The sequence below is a fragment of the Rhinolophus sinicus genome, chromosome 1 (genome assembly GCF_057876585.1).
Source record: "Rhinolophus sinicus isolate RSI-liver-muscle chromosome 1, RSI-T2T, whole genome shotgun sequence".
NCBI classification, from domain to species: Eukaryota; Metazoa; Chordata; class Mammalia; order Chiroptera; family Rhinolophidae; genus Rhinolophus; species Rhinolophus sinicus.
In genome coordinates, this window is record NC_142501.1 from 200,615,932 (window position 1) to 200,640,311 (window position 24,380).

At 39.5% G+C, this 24,380-nt stretch overlaps 1 protein-coding gene across 2 annotated transcripts in view; it reads right to left on the minus strand.

The window, feature by feature from the left end:
- Window positions 1–24,380, minus strand: part of LOC109453821 (cytosolic beta-glucosidase) — a 194,761-nt gene that overhangs the window by 52,924 nt on the left and 117,457 nt on the right. For both annotated transcript variants that reach the window (XM_074321830.2, XM_019743861.3), the window contains 3 exons: window positions 19,622–19,849; window positions 10,080–10,876; window positions 9,241–9,364 (listed from right to left, as the gene is read on the minus strand). In XM_074321830.2, coding sequence (XP_074177931.2) covers window positions 9,241–9,364; window positions 10,080–10,876; window positions 19,622–19,849 — 1,149 coding nt within the window. The remainder of the gene's footprint in view (window positions 1–9,240; window positions 9,365–10,079; window positions 10,877–19,621; window positions 19,850–24,380) is intronic.

A 24,380-nucleotide genomic window follows, 5' to 3' on the forward strand; every position in this document is an offset into this window, starting at 1 on the left:
ATCACAACAAACCCAACTCTACTACTGAAGGGATTTAATTAGCACCCACACATAATCTCAATGCATGAAAACTGTCCTTATAATAATAATCAAAGCAATTTACCATTTCTTTAAAAATTGAAAAACCAAAATGGTGACACAAATCTAATATTTCACCAAAATTCCCAGGAGTAATTCAGTTTTCCTGCTCATCTAGACTCAATCTCCTAATTACTCCTTAAACATTTACTGAGTACTTACTGAATGCTAAGTATATAGCTTAAAACTCCCAAATTTTATTCTAGTCAGAATCTTGTCTTTAAAAATAGCGAATAAAATCTTTACAGACACTGTTCCTATGTATGAGTGCTTATACCTTTTAATAACTTCCATTTTCCCCTGAAAATAGTTTTCTTCCTTCCTTTCAAGGATTATAATGGGTATTGTTCTCAATAATCAAAGTGCCTGTCAAGTTTCATATATTAAATTGTCTTATTCAACAAGTACTTTGTGACAGGGTTACAGTTGTGCACGAAACCCACGAATCAGTTTTGGCACCAATTTTATTCAAAATATTGCTAATTTTCTTCTACACAGTGTCAGATTCCCTACTGAAAAAATAACATAGGGTGTAGTTAGCGAGTACTTCAGCCAATTATGAATCGGGGAAAGCTGGCAGAAACAATATTTATGTCATTGTAGAGTAACTGATCATGATAAATAATGTTGAAGTAGTAAATAGGTAAGATCAGAAGTCCACAGAGAGGAAGGCTATAGAACCAGTGAGAGTCACATTGCTTAAGGTCTAATTGGCACTACTACAAATCCAGAAACTCATTTTTTAGTACATCCAAAGCTAACCCCCACTGACGAATTTGCAAGACCTTGATTTACAGAACAGAATGGCAACGTGTTAATTTATAATGGGGAATGTCACTTTGGAAACTCATGTCAATGAGCTTCTGAAAACTCACGTTAAGTTTCCTGAGTACGAATGGCTAACACGTGGCCATCCACATCTCCCTCTTCTTTCCTTAGCCCACAGCTGTCCAATGGAATCCTTCTAACACAGTTACCCAGGCAATCCCTGCAAATACTAAGATAAATTCCACTAGCCTTGTTCCAAAGAAGCGCTTTTCCATTCTTAATAGGCCAGGGAGTAATCAAGTTATTTTGGTAGATCAAGAAGTAACAGCTAATATAGGCAGATGCTTGAGGACCATTTCCCCTCGGCCCTGGGAAAAACCTAAGTTCACCTTCTCTCAATTCCAACAGTGTTCTCATCACCTGAATATTTCATCATTGTTTTCCCCTGGTACAGGTTCCACAAAACCATTATCTCTTCAAATTCCTGTTTTCATTTCCTTTGACTATATACCCAGAAGTGGAATTGCTGGATCAAATACTAATTCTATTTTTAATTTTTTGAGGAACTTTGACACTTTTTTTCCATAGCAGCTGAACCAATTTACATTCCTATGAACGGTACACAAGGTTCCCTTTTCTCCACACCCTCAGCAATACTTATCTTTTGTCTTCTTGATGGTAACCAAGAGAGATATGCACTCCTATGTTTACTGCAGCATCGTTCACGATAACCAAGATATGGAAACAATCTAAGTGTCCATCAACGAATGGATAAAAAGTTGTGACACACACACACACACACACACAGGAATATTATTCTGCCATGAGAAAGAAGAAAATCCTGCCATTTGCACCAACAGGGATGGACATCATTGAGGTCATTACGCTAAGTGAAATACGTCAGACAGAGAAAGACACATACTGTACGAGACCACTTTCAGGTGGGATCTAAAAAAGTCAAACTCATAAAATCAGAGAATACAATGGTGGTTACCAGAGGCTGGGGGATAGGGGAATTGAGGGTACAAACTGGGAACCAATAGACCAATACATTTTGGAGAGCGAATGCCCACCATAGTGATTAGAGTCCATAACACTGAATTATAAACTTCAAAGTTGCTAAGAGACTAGATCTTAATTGTTCGCAGTACAAAAAAAGAATAAATAAAGATAATTATGTAACGAGATAGAGCTGCTCACTAATGGTAGAGTAATTATACTGCAGTATACAAATGTATCCAATAAACACGTTGTACACCTTACACTTAGAAAATGTTATGTATCAATGATATTTCATTTAAAAAGGTCATTATCCAGTTCTTCCTATTTTTCCCCTTTTTTTGGACATTCCATTGACCCTACTCTTCATATGGGAAAAGTAGATTTTCTTCAGATAAATTATACTTCAATTACTTGACAGTTATCTTTTAAGTTATAAAAATGAAACTGAGATTCTGTTTGTTGCTATACCACAACGAAAAAAACCATTGAACAGACTGTCATTAAAAATGGAGGGTACATCTGGAATGGTCTGAATTTTTTAAAGAAGGTTTCACAGTAGTCATGTAATTCACTGGGCCTGGGGTAGCGGGGAACCCTAAGTAATTAACCCCTCAGAGAAGCTGCAACTGAGAAAAGGAGCCCGAGGGAACATCCACTGGAAGTGGCACAGCTTAAGCATGAGAAAGTTATGGAAAGGGAAGATAAAGGGTGGTTTCCAGTCAGAAAGCACAAGGGCAGGTTCTCTGGTGAGTCACTGAGCTGCTTCTCACAAGGGCAAGTCCATGAAACCTGTTCCCAGGAGGTGGATACATTGGGTTCTGTGTCTATATGAGGGTGTGTGACAGCTAAATGGTGTATGTCCCTGATCATATCAACATGTGCTTCACCTGGATAAGCCTGGTGAAGAAGCTCTAGAACGTGTGTGTGTGTGGGGGGGGTTGTGGGTGGGTACTATTTTGAGTATTACCAAGCACTGCACCAGTCAGTTGGTCATAGTGCCTGTTCCCTAAAATCCCTCCACTGACCACTGACCACGCCATCATGGCCCTTGAGAAACATGCAGGAAAATAAAAACCATGGCATCTGACAACTGCAGCTGTTGCAAGGATACTGAGCACTGGTTCCCTCCCTTCGCAGTGGAAAACACTGGTGAGTCCAGGTGATGCATTTTGGCCAGAGAGAAAATACTGAAACGTGTACATATATCAAATACGGGACCATATCTAACCTTTGAAGGTGACACAGACATACATGATCCCATTTTACTTTCACAACCGACTTCGGGTTAAACGGAAGAGCAATTCGCATTCATCCCATTTACCAGGAGAGGAAGTTGATCCTCAGAGCGTCCTACTAATAACTATGCAAAGGCACATGACTAGGACACAGGATGTAGCTCCGGTCTGCATTCTCCAAGCCCTGAGCACATTGTAGCTTGGCACGCTTCGTATGGACAGTGGACGGCAGAGGCAAGTATGCCACTGAAAGGAAATCAAGGAGAAGAGATAGGGGGACGTCACCTGGCATGTCTCTGTCTGCGAGGATCCCTGTAATGTCCGGCTGTCTAAGTTTCTGTGTGGTGTGAGTATAGAGGTTGGTGGAACACACATATACGGGAAATTGATTTCTTTAGGACTTTTCAAATTCCACAAGTCTGTACATTCGAGCACACTAACCATTTTTGTGCACAGCCTTCAAATCTCATTCTTCCTTCTCCAGTCTGACGTTGAGTCCTCTTGGCCAACTGCCATCCCGTCCAGCCGGGAGCAACGATACCGAGTGAATCCATCATTGCACTCCATGCATCCCCAAAGCTGTGAGCTCTCTGTGCTCTATGAGGTGAACTGCTTCATAGGGGCTAAGTTGACAAAAGTTTCCTTTGAGAAGCACTAGAACAGTAAGTATGGAGTGGGCATCTATTCAGGTACTTGGCTCTCTGCTGAGCTTGCAATGGATTTTTAATTGGTTCGTTTTACGAAAAGGTCCGTGTACTAACCTTTGAGATCTTTCCTTAATTCTTAGGATTTTTTTTAATGCATGTTTTGAAAAACACAGGCGCTTAACACATTTTGTCCAGTTAAATGGGCTCCTGTGATCTGAAATTGACACAGGCAGGTGGCTGCCAGGTCTGCACTACTTTGGGAAATGGATGCATTTCTCCTTTACCGGCTCTCCGTGGGAAGGGGAAGGAGAGGGGAGGGAGAATGCTGACAGACAACAGCAGGGTGATTCTGTGCTCAGCATCTCATCTGGGTGCTATACCCAAGCTGCAAGATTTATAATCTTCCTGTTACAAGGCATCAGCTCCATACTGTCAGTGAAGTCTTCAATAACTTTGATGACATCTTGCTGAGGGGTTTTGTCATTAAAAGCCTAAAGCTGGTCATTAACAAACCTTCTCAGCAATCATGTACCGCTGTGCTAACTCAGGCATGGACCTGACTGGAAAGTTGGGCTGGCTCAGAAACTTTCCAGAAGGCTGCATTTTTTTTTTCCTGTGTGGGCTGTATTTCTTTAGGGAAAGAAAATACAGTTCCCAATCATTTAATCATTTATTTCTCATTATCCGTTGACCAACTCTTCTCTGAGAGACACAAACAAATTCAACAAACACGTGTAGAACATATGACAGGAATGATACTCAGGGCTGACGATGTAATTATGAAAAAGACATAGCTCCAGCATTGAGAGGGTTTACAAGGCCTCCCCCCTCCACTACACACACACACACACACACACACACACACACACACACACTATCATTTACAGAATCCTTTGGAATATGCCAGACACTGTATTTAGACTTTATTACCATTGTCTTGTTCATTTTTCAACACTCTTTAGAAAATAGATGTTCTTCTGATCCTCATTTTAAAGATTATATGGCTAAAGTGTTGTACTGTCTGTTTAAGATTGTTCCCCAAATTATTGATTACTGAGCTTGCAAGTGTCAGAACCAGGTTTCAAGCCCATGTCTTGTTTGACTTCCAGCAAGTTCATGTACTCCACGCAACAGGATTGGGCCAGGAAGTAGAAAAAGACCATCGGAGTCCAAGCTAAGGAAAGACCACGAGCCAAGTCAAAGGTATGAACACAGGAAGGGCGGAACACAGGCTCAAATCCCCTTTCGGGAGAAGCTCGGTCATGAATGGAGTAGTGCCCACTGGGATTAACCTCCCTGGGCTGCACATAGCTCCTCGCCTCCCGGCAACATTCCAATTTACCTGTTTGCATGCGTGTACATATGAACTTAAACTTGCCTGCTGGCTCTGGAGCAGCAAGGACTGATATCAATTTTATGAATAGAATACAAATTCCTATAATGTGAGAAAAGCTTACCTATGTGAAGATAACTGCTTTCTGAACTTCTCCAAAAATTCATGTGGCAGAGCAATTTCAGCTACCCAGTTGTTTGACAGTTGTTTCTGCTGCCAATGGTTTTATTTTTTCCCCTAATCGGGCAACCTCTCTGACGGAAACAAGGAATGAAGGGCGGTGCTTGCTGCTTTCTCCTTCACAGAATTCAACCATAAAGAGCCAGAGGTCCAATGTTACAACACTCACTCAGAGGTTCCCCAGAAAGAATGATAGAGAAACATGCAGACATAGGGAAATATTCAGCTATAATTTAAAGACATGGGGGTATGTGTAAAAAAAAAAAGTCTTGGGAGTGACATTTTTAAAATAACAAGGAAAATAACTGGAGGTGATAAATACAGAGGGTGCCAAAAAATGTATACACATTTTAAGACAGGAAAAAACTATTAAAATTGTAATACTCAATATATACCGATCACAAAAGATGAATACAAGTCATGTGTATGTATATATATATATATATATATATATATATATATATATATATATATGTATATATATATTTGGTATCCCTGGTATATTGCTAAGAATATACATTTTGTAATAATAATAATAATTACTACCATTGGTTGAAGGCCTCCTATGTGTCAGCCAATTGCAGGAGAAGGGGGTGAAATTACACAATAGCTCATTAAATAAAATCTTTACAACTACTCTACCAGGAAAAGTGTTATCTCATTTTTATAGATGAACAAACTAAGAGTTTGGGAGGCTTGGCCCATTCGCCAAATGCCTCTCCTGGAATATTCTGCAGAGCTGGAATGCGAACCTAGTTATGTGTTACTGCAGGTTTTTGGTGTCCTCACTGTCGCCTTACTCTTAAGCTAATTAAAACACACCCCATTTAAAGGCATTTACATAATGCAACAATTTAAAAGACATTAGCTTATTAACCTTTTTTTCTCCTTGAAATGACGCTTTCCTCTTTTTTTTTTTCCTTTCCAGAAATAAAACAGAAACATTACTTTTATTGCTCGATTAATTGCTGTGGGATTTGCCCGAAGAGATCAGTACGACCTCTCGGTGGATGCACGTGATACAACTCAAGTGGCCCTATATGCCCGCCCATGCGCGTGAGGTTGGAGGGAAGGCTTTGTTCCTGAGACTCTCAAAGCCGTCATCCATCTGACTTCCTGGGTTCTGGCAGGTTCTCACGTGCAGCACTTCCCACGACTGTCTTCCTTGGCCTGTTATTATTTTTAATTGCTCATGGGCTGCTTTTTACTAGTAAAATTCTCTCCAAACAAGACCATCAGTGCTACCTCGGAGAAGTCTCAGAAAATCAATTAGTAACTACAACTCTAGACCTCTGACAGGAGGCAGGATATGGGATGTCTGAGTTTTGCCCAAGGTCATAGGGTCTGTCAGCTCTTGCAGAGGCAGCATAGCATGAGGCACTTCCAAAGAATCTATGGGAGCCCAGAGTACCAAAGGTGAGGAAAAGGTTCTGTGTTATAGGACAAACAAGCACCCTGAGTCAGAATGCTCAGAACTTACAGATCTTATCAATCACCTAAATAGCAGTAGTAACAATAAGACACAAACTCCAACTTGTTTCAGGAAACATTACTTAGTAACTTTGCAGTCAGGAGCAAGTGACTTAGCCTCTTTGAAACTCGGTTTTCTCATCTGTAAAACAGGAGCAATGACCTGTTTTGAAAATGAAATGAGATGGTATCAACTAAGACTCTTTTTGTCCCAAGTGATAGAAGCCCAGTCAGAAAGAAGCGAAGCAGAAAGAGCGCTTAAGTATAAGTAAAAGTAATGTCTCTCAAAAACATGCACGTAGCTGGGTTTGAGGAAACACTGAAACTAAAGGCTCAAATGCTATCCGGATGCTCTCCCCATTTCTTGTGACCATTTCCTCTGATACACCTGCAGCTCCCCTTCTCACTACTCTTAAACTGACAGGGCAGGACATAACCACCAATGGCCCCCAGAGTTACATCCCCCAGCAAACCCAGGCCAAGAGACACACAAACTGATTGGTCCAAGTTCTAAATCCCAAGAAAGATCTGAGATTGGCCCAGCTCATGTCACGTGCCTACATCTAAACCAATCAATTATCTATTGACAAGGAGCAATATTTTATTCTATGATGGTAGAATAAAATGGCTGTCCCTGTGGTAAGCCCAAGAATAGGGGGAGGTGGGTATTTTTTAGGAGAAAGAGGATTAGCTACTAGAAAAGAGAGTTTCACCACAGAAGAAATAGTTGGTGTTCACTGCAATAATATATGCATGGAAAATAGCTACCATTCTACCCAGTCAAGAATAGATATGCTTATGTATGGGTGTTTTTTTTGTTTTTTTTGTGTGTGTGTCAATATGTAGATTTCTGCACATTTTGAAAGGCTACATTTCTTTAAAAGCAAAACAAATACAGTATTATGTTAATTATAATGAATATAGATCATAAAATGTTAAGACTCAGAAGAGACCATAGAAGCTGTAAACAACATTTTAAGTGAGTAATCCTTTTTCCACGGATTTAAAGACAATAGAAAAGAACCAAGTTGAAAAATGGGATTTTGTTCCCTAACCCTATTGTCCTTTCCTGTCCCTCAGAAACCCACATCTTCTTACATTTTCCACTCTCGCCTTCAGTTACTTTTCTGTCTTTAACTTGTCTTAATTTGGGGGTCCCCGGATGAGTTTTTAGCATTAAAGATCTAAGGGACTGTATAAAGTACTTGGAACTATTTCAAAGAGCAATTAAATGCACTTATGTGATAATAATAAACAGAGCACCAAACTGGGGAGGAAGAAAGCCGATTTCTGTTTTTCTCTTCCCCCCCCCCAAAAAAAAGAATAATTTTGGACAAGTCATTTATGGTCCCTGTGTCATCCATAAATCTGCCTGATGGTAACCAGCCTACTTGTCTCTTAGGGTGAAGCTGGAACCATCAATGAATAGGTCCATTTACAGGGAGGCCTGGGGAAGAATCAGAAAACTAGAGATTTCCCTTTCTTATCAGAATGTGAATTCTCATCTAGAGGAAGAATCTGTCTTGCACATAAGACAAAATAATTATTTTGCTTGGAACAAATCATAGGACTCCAATTGCCCTCTTCCAATAAACTCCAGGCCTGAGTGAGGCATCAAGTCAACATATTTTAGATTTTAAAAAGATAGAGCCTGTGTCACTTTCCAGAATTCCTTCTGGCTGATTCCAGTATATTACTAATTCATTTTTGAAATAATAGTTTAAGGACCTTTCAAATAGAATGATGGGAGAGAAGTGTGTCTATCATGGTAACAAAAGAAAAAAAAATGAAAGTCTCATTTCACATTGCATTTTGTTGTTACATCATTCTTCTGTAGGGAGGAGAAATTAAATTTACAAAGCAACAGTATTCCAAGTGGTAGCTGAAAAGGGGGAATTAACTGGTATAGAAATGTATGTTGCCAGTTAAAGATTATTCCTTCACATTTGTTTTCAAATATGAAAGTAATTCCAAGGGGGAAAGGAGTTACCAGAATAATAATATTGTCTTGAAACAAAACTCACAGATTCTATAGGACAAAAAAATATTCTAACTGGGCTGTTTGGTTACAGCTTAAATAAAACATACATAAATCAAAGACTCATGCCACTTTAAAGTTTATTGTACAAATGCTTACTTTTTGTCCTTTAGAAATTCTATCAATTCATTTCTTGGTAGTTAAGATAGTAAAATATGCAAATAAGCATGCTCTAATTGGTCAGTGCTAATCTTTTTGTAATAACTAATGTTCTCTCCCAACAGCCACCACTCCCCCCATTCATGTCACCTTCACTTAAGAGTCACAAAATGCTGAAGACAGTGGCTTTTTACTTGATTAAATTTCAGGAGGTTGAAGCTAGGCCAAAATCCTCACCTTCCCCTTTCCTAAATACTTTTTCTCCTCTCTTTAATTACATGGCTTTACACTAATTTACATGAATTTCAGCTTTCAAACTCATTGGTCTTTGCTGAATGCAAATAAGCACATAAGTTTGCACAATTGATCTTTCATCATTTCAAATGGTACCTTTGAACAGTTCCTGAAATGTCTGTCTGAAATACTCCCAGCGCTGAGTGTCATCGAGAGATGCGGGGTCACCCTGGGGAAACCCATTCTCAGTGATGTAAATTACAGGGTTATTATACGTATCCTGGAACAAGAGAGCAGAAGTTTTATTCCAAACAGATGTAAAAAAAAAAAAAATGCTCATAAAATAGGTGCATTACCCTCTATCTTCTCTAAGCTACAACGCAAAACTAGTTTTCATCAAATTGCACTGACCCCATTAACTGAATTTTCCACGCAGTGACCTTTTATGACTAACAATGGAAAAGCAAAACTGTGCAAACGTCCATGAAGACAGTCAAATGACTATTATAATGAGAAGACAGAAATATCATTCTTCCATCGCATCTGCTGATTGCCACTGCTCCTTAACCCTTTGGTCCTGCCAGCAGCTACACCCTCTATCCCCCCACCGGAGGGGTCCAGAAAACCGATAACTTGAAATTTTAACTTCAGCTGGCTGGAGGCCATCCAGCATGACAGAGACCCAAAAAAGGATCCAGCTATTTCAACCTCTAATATGCTTTTTCATAATCACAGTCATGAAAAATGTCCAAGCTATACCTAGAGCCACAGACGACTTGAATGGTGAAGCCTAACTTTGACCATGGTTTTGAAGCCCTTTATCAGCTCATTGCCCCTCACCAGTTTATACTCCAATCTTCTCTTCACAAGTCAACAAAAGTGTCTGCTATTTCAGGTTCTTATACACACATATATATGCCTGTCTTCCCATCTTCACATCTTTGGGTGTACATAGACACAAACAAATGTGCAGGTAAAAGGTGAAATACATTTACCTTAATGTAGTTCAGTAGTTTACGTAGTCCCCATGGCACCACACAGACCCAATCCAATTTTATCCAAGATGGGTCTGGGAAAACTTCAACCTCTACATCCCGGAGAAAACTCAGTTCTCCTTTAGCGTTCTCCCGGTACTTGACTAAGCGACTTGAATAATACTGCACAGCAAAGAAATCAGCTGTGCCTTTGATCATTCTCTTCTCTTCTTCTGTAAATTCTGGAAGCCTTGATGATGGATAGCCTTGTTTTTTACTCATGGAGGCAACCTGAGATTTGACAACTTCAGGATAATCGCCATCGATAAATATGGGTTTCGCAAAGATATCCAAATGGAAAGCCATGGCCCTTTGAGCAGCTTCCTGGTCAGATGCTGAGTTGGGATCTGCTGGTTCCACCCACCCAGCGAAAAGTGCCAGGGACACCATACCCTTCTGCCCTTTTCGGAATAAGGAATCGTAGCTGTGCCAGGATCTGGCATGGGCCTTAATCAAATTATGAGTTGCCTGATAGCCTCCGGTTCCATGGTGAGGTACACCAGGAGGAAATACACCCAAGTCATATGTCAACAGGGCAAATAAATTTGGCTCATTTATGGTGATCCACTGTTTGACTCGATCGCCAAATGTGCTGAAGCAAAACTGGGCATATTCATCAAAGGATTCAATGATTGCCTCTGACAACCAACCTCCTTGGTCTTCCAAAGCCTGAGGCAAATCGAAGTGGTAGAGCGTCACTATGGGTGTCACCCCATTTGTTAACAAATCATCAATGATCTTGTTGTAATAGTCAATTCCTAGGAAAAAAGAACAAGAAGATATACAGAGAAAAGTTATTTTTTGTATGTTGCCAGTAACTTTCAAAAGGGAGAGGATCGGGAAGAATTTTCTAAACAGCTTTTATTCAAAATAAAGCTTATCCCTTCCTACATATAATCAACTAAAGGCTGGGAGGAACCGTGAAGACTTCCAAGGAAGACTGGCTGATCAGGCAGTGGGAGCTTGACGGGGTGACATGACTAAAAGGCGTATGTTCGGGCAAGTCACTATCACATAACTTTGTGCTATGGCCACGCACGGAATTTTATTTATTTGTTTGTATTTGTGATTTGTCTCTAAAGTGCACTAGAATGTCAAGCCCATGACAGCAGAACTTTGTCGATCTAGTTTACCTCTACATTTCCCACAGCCTGGAACGGGACCAGAAATTTGGTAGATACTCAATAAATATTATATTTGTTGAGTGAATGAATAAATCTCAGTGGTATTATATATATGGTAAAGGATTGAAACCAGATATCTGTGTTCATGCTTTTCAGGATCCTTCAGTCTCAAAAAGTCCAGAAAAAGAGACCCACTGAGCATGAACAAGAAAGAACTCAGCATCTGTCCCGGGATGTGGGCTCCATGGGCAGTTAGGACACTGAGGAAACCTGGTTGGGGCATCTGCTCTAAACCTCTGACACAGTCCCTGGGAATAGCCCTGGCTCTGGCTTTCGGCTGATTTTCCCAGCACTGCATGTGGCAAGAGAGAGCTTATAGGATTGCGGTAGAGTTCAAAAGAATGTTATTAAGTTGGAGATGCTGTACTTCAGAAACCAATGCCAAGAAGATGTTGGGTCCAACCTAACGATGATACTTAACTTGGAAGAGACTTTCTGAGGAGAGGCTGATATTAGTACTTCCTGTGATCTGATGTCTAAGACTATGGAGGCAGCCTACGCTTAGAAGAGAGAAGCTGTCCTCGCCTTCGAAAAGTTGTTTCCTGGATAATAATTATAATTTCATGCGTGGAATTGTGTTGCATTCAAAGTTTGCCTAGGAACAGGGTCTCTTTCCCTTTTTTAAAAAACTTGGTATCCTCCAATTAAAAAATAACAATTATTTTGTATGTGTTTCATTCAATCAATCATTCACCTATTCATTCCTTAAATGCACATTTATAGAGAAGCTACTATATGCTGGAGTTACAATCATAAGTAAGATAAACACTGTCCTTATCCTCAGGGAACTTAAAATTTAGTGAGGACTCCAGATCATTTCATAAACAATTACATTACAGTATTACTAGTAAAGATAAAGTACAGGATGCTATTTAAGCCTATGATAAGGAATATCCATCACAAACTCAGGGCATTTGAGAATTTATTTTGAAAGCAGTGCAGCATAATGGTTTCCAAAGCAAACTATGGTGCCAAGCTACCTAAATTCTATCCCAATTCCTTCACTACTGTCTCAACGACCTTGGGCAAGTTACTTTATCTTTCTGAGCTATCTTTCCCCTTCTGTAAAATGTGGACAACAATAGAAAACTACTTTAATAATTGTTATGAGAGTTGAATGAGTTGATAAATTGAACATGCTTATGACAGTTCTTGGCCTAAGGCAAGGGGTTGGTACAGGTTAACTGTCATTCTAATAATAATTATTATTGTCACTGTTGTTAGTGACATCTAAGTTGATACTTAAAAAGATGAATGTAAATGACCCACATAAGGCAGAGAGGAAAGAGTGATTCATGAAGAGAAAAACGGAAACAACAAATGTGCAAAAGACCAAAGGAGGTGTGGAAATAAAAAGACCACCCAAATGTGAACAAAGCTTGATATAACAAGGGAGTCAGCCATCATCTCTTGCATTCGGCAGATATCCAAAGGCTTTCTTTGAGGGAAAGCTTTACAGCGAAAAAAAAAAAAGGAGGCGCCTTCAGGTATGGTCTAACGAGAGGTTGCTGGCACAGGGCAGAAGTAGGGCATCCTGTACAGGCATTTTGGGAAATATACTTGGCTTTCCCTGGCTGGTTCTGAGTTGGACACTTGGGGCAAGGGAACCAAAAAACATAGAAGCTGGCAGATGTTGACCAAGATCTTATGATTTCGGGTCATTGCTGTAGAAGATGTGGTTTGACTTCCTGGGCTTCTTATATGGATTGGAGTTTTATTGTCATCGACGGCCTGGCCATTGTTCGTTTGCATATTTATTCTCTCACAAGAATATGGATTTTTCTGGGAACTGGAAGTTCACTATAAGGAAAGTGTATAGCTCAGCAGAAAAGGAATAAGAATGGTGAGAGGTAATCGGGGTAAGCAGAAGCCAAATTAGGCAAGGTCATGTGTTGTCTGCCTATCTGTCTATTAAAGTGGACATTTTTTAACATTAGCTCACTTATTTTTGCAAACTGACACACAACATGAGTCATGTTTAACAGCTCCATACTTAGAAGACCCACTTGAATTCCGTGGATCACCTGGTAGACAGAATAAGCACCCCCCACCCCACTCCCAAAGATGTCCACGCCCTAACCCACGGAACACGTGAATATGGTACTTTACATGGCAAAAGGGACTTTGCAGATGTGGTTAATTAAGGACCTTGAGATGGGAAGATTGGTCTAGATTGTTCAGTTGGGCCTGATCTAACCATGAGTCCTTGGAAGTGAAAGAGGATGGCAGAAGAGTGGGTGAGAAAGATGCACCAGCAGAAGAAACAGGAGCGACAACAGCCTGAGAGGGACTCAACCCATTATTGCTGACTTTGAAGATGGAGGACGGGAGCCAGGAGCCAAGAAATGCAGGTGGCCTCTAGAAGCTGAAAATGGTCCTCAACTGCCAATCATCAAGGAAATGAAGACTTCAGTCCTATGACCACAAGAAACTGAATTCTGCTAACAATCTGAATGAGCCAAGAAACAGACCGCCTCTGGATCCTTCAGAAAGAAATGCAGCCCTGAAGCCACTGGGTTGTAGCCTGGCAAGACCTGTGTCAGACTTCTGACCTATGTAACTCTCAAGGTAATAAATCTGTGTTGTTTTAAGCAGATAAGCTTGTGATAATTTGTTACAGCAGCAAGTAGAAAACTAATACGCTCAGCAAAATTTATAAAGCTTTTCTTTTCTCTCTCAATGAAAGAGCATTCCATTATCCTATCTCTGGGCCTCTGTAAATCCACATGTCTTCATTTGTAAAGTGGGATAGCAAAGGTTGTATAATGGAATCAGTTTGTATTTGTATGCGTTATGGTGGTCATAGCAAGTTCCTTCCATTGTCTTTGAATATAAAAAGAATATCAGCTTTCATACGTAAGCCCAAGAAGTATGTATTTCTATCCTCTATAAACATATGAGAAAACGGAGATGCAGAGAAAGGGAGTACCGGACATAAAGTGCCAATGTTATCACATGGCACAGTCAACACTGAAAACACAATTTGTCTCACTGCAGACTGAGTCATTCCCACTATGACATTCTACTTCTCTCATTTACTAATGTTTCAGAACCAGAAACCCAGGGACTCTGTTTTACTAGCCTTAACAGTCACCTACTTTGAAGCTGATTTATAACATCAGAGTTTTTTGTTTGTTCGTTTGGTTTTTTGTTGGAAGAATCAATGATTTATCTCTTGTAAGTGTCATTCATTAGAGATGGCATAATCATTAATGATGGCAATCAATGTAATTCAAACAGCATGATAATCCTCAGTTGAACTGAAGATTTAAACAAATTTTAAGTAACTTTTTTTCTCACTCATCAGCATGGCAGAGCAACAAAGCACTGCATAATTAATATTTAACATCCCAGGATGCGTTTTACTTCTGGTTTGTACAGTTTATTTGGTATTGTAATGAAATTTTCCCATGAGGCAGTGGACTGAGGTTTCTAAGAGCAGAGCTCCAGAGTCAGGCAGTTCAGTCAAAGGATCATGGACAAATCACGTGGGCCCTCTATGCCCAAGTATTTTATCTCTAAAAGAGGAATATACGTGTATATTCACAGTTTCTAAGAACTAGGAGGTGGATATCTTTGGGGATGGGGTGGCATTATCCAGACTACCACTGTCGTGCGGGGCAGCCTGTGGGGTCTCTGGTCCCGCTCCCCACACAAGAACGCAGGATACGGTGAGGCCTAAAAGGAACACCCACGGAACCATAGGTAGGGGAGCCATACCACCACGGTCTCACTGGAGGCTGGGCCCACCGGACGCCAACCTGCCGTCCGCCTTTCCACCAACCGACCGACCGACGACTCTCCTCCCCTCTCTCCTCTGTTCCTCTCTCTCGGCTCTCCTCTTCCGCTCTCCTCGGCAGTCCTCCGTAGTCGCAGCAGTAATACCAGCAGCCAATTGGCTAACCGGCCACAGCTGACGGCCAATCAGCCACAGCCGACGGCCATTCACCACCCGAGCCAGTACCCCTTCACGTGAGGCCGAGAGCCTGTAAACTACTCTCTGGGGCTCTGTCCCCACAACCACACTGCCCAACATAGAGGGAGAGATTAATACAGGTTTCTGTAGTTAATTTACGTAATTACCATTTCTGCTAAGTGTGCTTATGTTTTAAATCTTAAAGAGAATAAAAAATTCTGCCAAAACATTCTTTTTCCTTTTTATTTCTAATACGTGGGTCCCCTACTAATCACCTGAACCTTACATTTGTGGCAGATATGAACGCACACTTGAGCAGTTGAGAAATAGAGAAATATGTGATTTCAGTTGCCAGCTCAATCTCTTCTTGTTAAGCCTTGAAAACTTGACATTTGAAAGAGAAAGACTGTGTAACAATTCCACTTTGTAAAATCGTCTTTTAATTTAGGAACACAGGATTTTACAAGTTTCCAAACGTCCTCTAATCAAGCTTTAAAATAGGGCGTCAAACACTAAAAAGGGGGTTCCGTGGAAAGGGCAGTGACAAGGATTTTCCAATTCTTCCCATGCTCTTTGAGAAACGAATTAAACAAAAACACAAACGATGGTCTTTCTGAGTCAAAACAGTTCCAATGGCTTCAACACATCACTGCACAAAAATGAGCCACTGCTTACTGAAATCCCGCCTCCTAGAAGCACCTCCAGTGCCCTCTTGCTCATGCAAAAATCTGTAATATTAATCAGCGATGGCTTTACAAAGGCTGGAGCCAAACACAAAGAGCTCAGTGCTGGGGACATGTGACCCCCACCTGGGGTTTGCCCAGGTGGCTTCCCCCACGTTGTCCAGGTGGCCCTGTGATTCCAGGTCCACCACCACCATGCTCCAGCTTTCCTGCTTCCCTGCTCGTGCAATGCTGATGTCCCGTATGCTTCGTGAACGTCTGCACACCACAAATTGGTTCCAAGTGGCTTGATGCGTTGCCATGGGTTCAACAACCCTTTATTGAAAACCGTGGTGGCGAGCATATTCAGAATTTTTGAATTTTAGAGAGGAAACGCAGAGTAAATACCATACATGAAGTTTAACAGCCCAGCCCCTGTGTACCTGAGTCAGTGTCCCTTAATATTTCAGTAGTCAAATATTTAAATGTTCTCATCAAGCAGAACAAACTGAGATGATTAAAAAACAAAAAAAACTTTCCCATCAATTCAGTTCAGCGTTTGCTGCCAAATTGGTTTTAGAACTAAACTTGCTATAAAGGATTCAGTATTCAGAGCCCTTTTGGACTTTAGAATTGCAGGAAATGGATGATGGACCTCTATTACGAGCTGGTGGGTTGTTTATGGTTTCGTTCTGTTTTCAATTTTTCTGTTGTTTATCAGCCAAATGGAAGCTCACTGACATCTCGAAACTCACAGAACCATGGATTAGAACAGAGGACTGAGTTGGGGTGAGGCAGTGTGTCCTCTTCATTTTATCAACAGGGAAACAGGAGCCCAAAGAATAGAAATGGTTCAGCGAGGCTGTAGACGGGTGTAGACTGGATACTCAGTCTTTGAGGTCAGGCAGACCCAGGCTGAACTAGGCCGGAACTAAAGCTGTGATCTTGGCAAATTCACACCCAGCCTTACATCCAGGTTACCATGATTCCCTCTACTTAGAGAAGGCCCTCACTCACAGAGCCGTTAGGAGAGTCCATCAGCAAACGCAGGTGCAATGCAGGCACAGTGAGTTGCTCATACTACAGGCTCAATAAAAGGCAACCATTCCTACCCTTAGAGTAATTTTTATGATTGCTATTGAACTAATTCAACTAAATTCAGTCAATGTTTACTGAATTCCTCCCTGCAAGATCACAGTGGTGACCAAGGCAGAATCATATCCCATTACACTGTAAGCAATTTGCAATTCGGGGGATTGTCTTATATCTATGTACTGAGCACAGTCCTTGACACGCAATAGACGTGTAAAACACATTTCTTGAACTGAATTCACTCAAGGTGCTTATAGTCTAAGAGGGAATATAATAACAAGAGTGAAGAATGTGAGAAATACCCTAAGCGTTTTATAAAGTGCTATGGAAATAGGAAAAAAAAAGAAAAAAAAAATCTCTACTGTCTTGGCATTGGGTATCTCTAAAGAAGAGGAAACATCTGTGCTCGGCCTTCACAAGACAGTAAGTGCATAGGTGAGAGTTAAGGAAAGGCCATTCCAGGCAGGAGAAAGAGCTTAATTTCGACCAAAGTGGAAAATTGTGCAGTATGTTTAGTAAGTGGTGGGTTATGAGTTCTGGGAATTGCATGGGTCGTGCACATGACAGAATTTTTTCAGCCTGTGATGAGTCAGGGGTGACATAAGACTAAGTCAAATAAAACCCAGAATGATATATGAAGGAGTGTAGACTGTATGTTGAGGCTTGGGGTTACTTAAAAACAAAAACAAAAATTATCTTGCTTTGTTTCTGGCAGGAGATGACGCAAGCCAAAGGACTTAGGCCAAGCTTTAGGAAAGTTGCTGTGGTAGCATTCTGTACAAAGGATTAAAGGACAAAGAAAGAGAATGAAAGCAGGTAGACCTATCAAGGTATATCAAAAGGTCCTTGACAAAAATGATAAACACCTCAACTAGGGCAGGGGCAAAGAAGACGGCTAGGAGGGGAGAAGTTAAAGAGACATAAGTAGACTGGATCCTATTTGGCAACCAATAGACATAGGAAGCAAACGAAAGAGAAGATTCAAAGATTACTCTTAGATTTTAGACCTCAGAGGTATGATGGTGCCAAAGAGAAGAAAGGGTACAGAGGATGGATTAGGAAGGTGGGAGATTGTGCGCTCAAGACCTGCTAACCTTGTGTCGTTGCAATTTGGGGGAGGCTACTCTCAGGCCACAGGCTACCTGTGAGTTCATGAGTTGCAGTTCCATGTCACAATGTAGAGATGACCCCACTGGACAGAAAAGGTGCATTGTAAGTGAACAAGTCTATCAAGAAATTTTTATCACAGGTTATTCTTACTATGCACAAAATCAGATCATTTACTCAAAAGTAGTGATTTGGTATCTGTAAAGCCTCTTTGGGCTGGAAAGATGCTGAGACAAACAAGTGCCTTCACTCAGGTTCCTACAAGTACCCTCCTTGTACTTGTGAGACCCTGAGAGGGATGCCTCCCTAAATTTTGCACCTTAGGCACGTCTCTTCCCTCATCTCATCCTAACTCTAGGTATAGAGTGACATCCTTTCCAGGACAAAATAGCAATAAAGGTGTTTTGTTTTTTGTTTTTTGTTTTTGTTTTGTTTTTATGAAGAAACCATAATGTTGTAGAGCAGGGGTCAAAAACCATTCCTATAAAGAACCAGATAGTAAATATTTCAGGCTTTGCAGGTCATACGCTCTCTGCCTCCGACTATTCAATTCTGCCATTATAATGGGAAGACAGCCATAGACAACATGTAATGATTAGGAATGACACGTTTCAATAAAACTTTATTTACAAAAATAGGTGGCAGGCCAAAGTTGGCCCTTAGGTCATAGTTTGCCAACCCTATTGAGTGGAAGGAAGTAGTCAAACTTTAGGTTTAACTTCCAGAGCCACAGTTTACAAAATATCTGGATTTGGACATGCACCTCTATAAAATGTGATAATTATATCTTTTAGAAAATGTAGGTAATATGCCTCATAGATAGCAGTCTTTCAAAGAGGTCAGTAATCTTTTTAATTACAAGGCATAATACAAATAGTAATAGCTAACACTTATTGAATTATTCTATCATATACCAGCTAATGTGTAAAGACTTTACAAAGATTGTTTTATTTAATCTTCCAACAACTCTCTGAAGTAGGAAGTATTACAGTATCCTTTTCCACTTGTGGGTAAACTAGGCACCAAGAGATGCCCAGGAGATGCTTACACAGATAGTAAGTGATGTAGCTGGCATCTAACCCCAAGTAAGTAGACTCTAGGTGCCTTGGTGCTAACCTCTCTGCATTTAACTAGCTCCATTAATTCAGCTCCTATTGACAGGCTCAGAATCATCTCAGTTCTCCAGGCTTTTCATAACTCATCACAGTGCAACACAACTGAAAATAATTTATACACAACTTTTGGAAATTCACTTTGAGGTTAACAGTCAAATAACATCTTATACAAATAAAACACTTATTCTAACCCTCTTCCTGCCCATCGATCTGTCCTCTCCCAACAAAAATCTCCAGTTAAGAGAAACCAGAATATCACTGAGAAAGCTAATGCAAACCCATTTCAAAAAATTTATCCCATAATCACTCTAAAAAACTTGCAATTTCAAAGCTACACTGCAGACTAGCATACTGGATTAATTATGCCAGGCCGCAGCAATAACCTTGAATTAAAGCTGCAACCTTCTATCTTTTAAGAAACACTTGCCTTTTTGGTTGATGAAACCTGTCGTCCCATCAGGTAACAGACGTGACCAGGAAAGAGAGAAGTGGTAATGAGTCAATCCAAGCTGTTTGATACATTTCAAATCTTCCTCCCACAGAGTGTAGCTGCCACAAGCTACATCGCCAGTCTGGTTCTTGAAAACTCTCCCTCCTCCCTGATGGGTGAATGTGTCCCAGACACTAGGGCCTTTTCCATCTGCATCCCAGCCTCCTGAGAAAAAGCAGAAAATGAAACAGTTACACTCTTGACATCAAGAGGCCTATGTAGAATGTAAATATTTGTCGCCAAAAGCACATACCTCATTAACTCAATGTACCGTATTTATAACTTTAAAATGTGCCTTTAAAATAACATGCATGAGTAGGGTTATGTGTTTAGCCGTCCTTGATCCCTGAAGCTGACTAGTAGCAAATGAAAAATTATTGTATGGTGCTGCCATGTAGCAGGATTTCATGGCTCATTATCTGAAGATCTCCTGGCTGGGAAACAGAGGCAGGACCCGCTGATGAATGTCTGAGCTGAAAACAACTCCTTGTGACCATTTCTCTCGGCCCTGACTGACAGGCCTTGTTCTTGAGGTACACGCCCAAGTCTCAGAACCTTATCAAGGCCTTCTACCCTGGACTCCTATCCTCCTGTTATTTACTAATGGAGCCAGTGATGACCCAGTCAATTATCTGTGGGTAAAGTGCTAGTTCCCACCATTGCTGAGAGGATATTAGTGTCCTGCATTCATTCCTTCATAATGTTATGTGTCAGGCACCATACTGAGCACAGAGGACACCAGCGTGAACTCTGCGTGCTTCCTGTCTGTGGGGAATTTAGCGATAGGCAATTGCAAAACTGCCGAAGTAAAGGCCTTTGCAAGAACACCAGGAGGGGCCTTTATCCAGCTGTGGACGAGAGTCAGAGGTCTCTTGGAGAAGTGACTTCTAGACTGAAACCTAAAGGAAAAGTTGGATCATCAAGGTGAATCGCTTGGAAGTAAGAATAGGAGGAAAAGAGTAAAGAAGAGCTAGGATCCCACTAACTCTAGAGGGAAGAGAGAGTGGTGCCCATGAGAGGAACAGCAAGTAAAGGTTCCGTTAGATTTGGAATATCTGTTCACATACAAATTTTGTTTAAAGAGGTAGCTAGAATCCATTTTATGACATAAAGGATTAATTTTTTTAAAGCTCATGACTCTCTAATTCCACTTCTAGGTGCATACTCTGGAGAAACACTCATATAGTTTCACAAAGAATATATATGAGATTATTGAGGCAGAGAAATCTATAATAGCAAAATCCTGGAAACGACTTATATCCTATCAACGGCAAAACAGATAATTAATTTAAGGTGTGTCCACAGAAAGGAAACATGAATCCACAGTTAAAATGAATGAATCTGAGCACAGATGACCCTCCGCTATGGGCTGAATGTTTGTGTCCCCCAAAATTTGTATGCTGACATCCTAATGCCCAAAGTGATGGTATTAGGAGGACGGCCTTTGGGAGATGCTTGGATCATGAGACTAGAGCCCTCCTGAATGACATTAGTGCTCTTATAAAAGAGACCGCACAGAGATCCCCAACCCCTCTACCATGTGAGGACACAACAAGTCGGTGAAGCGAAGCAGACCTCTCACCCAGACATGCTAGCAATCAGCTCTCGAACATCCAGCCCTCAGAACTGTGAGTAATAAATGTCTGTGGTGTGTAAGCCACCCAGTTTATGGAGTTTTATTATAGCAGCCGGAATGCACGAAGATACCTTCAAAATTAAAATGTGAAACAGCAACAACAACGTCAAGGTTAAAAAGAATGGATATAGGAACGAGTAAGTGAGTTCAGAAGATTTTCAGGGCAATGAAACTCTTCCGTATGATACTGTAACGGTGGATACATGTCATTATAAATTTGTCAAAACCATAAATGTTAACTTTAGTTAATGATGTACCAATATTCTTCTATCAGTTATAACAAATGCCCTACACTAATGCAAGGTGTTAATAATAGTAAGGGGAAATTGGGAGAATGGGTTATTTGATAACTCTCTGTACTTTCTGCTCAATTTGTCTGTAAACCTAAAATGGTTCTACGATAATAGCCTTTAGTGTACTAATTAAAATATATATATGTGTATATATATATATATATATATATATATATATATATATACATATATATTATATGTTTATCATGTTTTGTATATTTAAAAATATGTACAATAATCCACGTATTTTCTGAACATATAAACCTGAGGTAAACATGCAGTAACATGCCTTGGAATTATAAAATTAGACTAGTGGTGACATTTAATTTCCAGAGCCCACACAATCAACCATTATAGCACATGGGAAAAAACTAAATAAATCAAAAAGAAGGCAAGAAAATCAGAAAGAAAAAAAACGTAAATGGTAGGACAAGATATAAATTATCACTTATAACAATACGAGTCAATGGACTACAATCTCCAGATGAAAGAGAAATATCGTCAGACTAGATTTTTTAAAAAGTTCAGTGATATGCTGTCTACCCATTCACTTAAGACATAAGAATATCGAACAATTGAAAGTCAAAATATGGATAAAAGATATCACTGCCTACTACTCCCCCCCCAAAAAAAAGCAAAAGACTTCAAGGGGAAATTACAGAAGTTAATGTGGGTAAGTACATGACGATGACACTGTCTGACATGTGAACGTACTTAAGAATCTGGTTTCAAATTTGTGAAGCAAAATTGACACAACCGAAAAGCAACATTGACAAACCCACCTCATAACAGGAGATTTTAATTAATGTGAGTTCTAACAAACATGTGAAAAACAACAAATACTTTTCTTTCTTTTCAGAGTGAAAAATAAACAAAAAACTTCTGCCTTTAAAAACGACAAAAACAAACAAACAAAAAAACCCTTTTCTCCTGCACAAATTATTCCAGAAAATAAAGAATTCATCAGTTCTTTTTATGTGACTAGAATAACCTTGATACCAAAACCTCTGTCAGAATCTGAGAAAAAAGAGAATTAGGAGGGCAGATATCATTAACAAGGTGATCTAACTGATATAAACAATGACAGTACACAATAATGAATATCACAATTGCAGAATATACTCCATTTTTTAAAGGAGACAAAAACATTATAAATGTTGAGTACATAAAGCCTCCATAAATTTCAAAAGGTTGGAGAAACGCAGATGACAATCGATAATAAATCATGTTAGAGTTCAATATCTAAAGAATATTAGAAATCCCCAAGGTTCAGAAATCTGTAAAGGTACCTCTGAATAACTTAAGGGTTAAAGAAGGCATAATAAGTTACCAGAAAATATTAGAAACTAAATTAAAACAAATAAATATGAAAACATTGTGGCAGCTAGTGTAAGTGAAATTTGCAGAGAAAGCTTTAATGCATGTACTAGAAAAGAAGCAAAGCTCAGAGTTAATGAGCCAAGTATTTCACATAAAGGTTTTAAACAAGAAAGAGGAAAAGGAGGAGAACAAAGCAAGGAGGAGAAAGAGAAGAACAAGGAAGAAAACAGAAGGTGACACAGAAAAATAGGAGAAAAAAATAAGGTAAGATCAGAAATCAGAAAATAGAAAACAAACCAGGATAGAGAGGATTACCAGAAGCCAAGGGTAGTTTTTTAACAAAATAGAAAAAAACCTGCAAAATAAATTTTTTAAATGAGAGAAAAAAATTAAAGTAGGTATTAGTAATACGAAAGGAAACATAGCTACAGAAATTGCAGATTACACTGATGAAAGAGTACATTATTTTTAAAACTTTATAAAAACACGTTCAGAATGTTATATGGAGATGACAAATTCTAGGAAATTAAAACATCAAAATTGGCTCAAGAAAAAGTAAAACAACTTGAAAGTTCTTTTAACTATTTAAAAATTAATCAATAGTTAAAATGTTTCACAAAGACAATGCCGTGCAAATTGATTCTACAATTGACTTCTATTAAACATTTTTTAAACAAAACCTCTACTCTTGCACAAGTTATTCCAGCAAATAAAAAAGAATTTCTCAACTCATTTTATGTGGCTAAAATGGCCTTAATTCCCAAAACAGAAAATGGCCCTACCAAAAAAAAAGAATTATAAACCAATATCACTCATAAACATAGATGCAAAAGTAAGCAGAGACATGGAAAATTTGGGGGAAAAAAGTCTAAATTGAACTTCAAGAGTAAAAAACTGCAGTGCCTGAGATGAAAAATACACTAGGTGGGATTAATAGTAGATTAGAAGATTAAACATTGCCAAAGAAAAGATTAGTGTACTCGAAGACATAGCAATAGAAACTCTCTAAAGTGAAACATAGAAGAAAAAAAAAAACCTCAAAATATAAATAGAAGACGTATGGGGCATCTTTCGTCAGCTTAATATACATGTAATCAGAATCTCCAAGGGACAAAAAAGGAAGGGCACAGAAAAAATACCTGAAGAAATAACAGTTGAAATTCTTTTTAATGTGATGAAAAATATAAACCCAAAAATCAATGAACCCTAAGTAGAAAATAGATTAAAAAACCATGTCAAAGCACATAAATTGCTCAAAATGATGATAAGAAAAATCTTAAAAGCTTCTAGAGGAAAAAGACATCATGTCTAGACTCACAGGGGTGTCCAAACTTTTTTCAACATTTTTCACCAAGGGCCATATGCAGTAAAATACACAAACAGCCGGGCCACTCACTTGAGGTGAAGTACGTATTGCCTAGCCTGGTTTATTTAAGTAAACTAAATA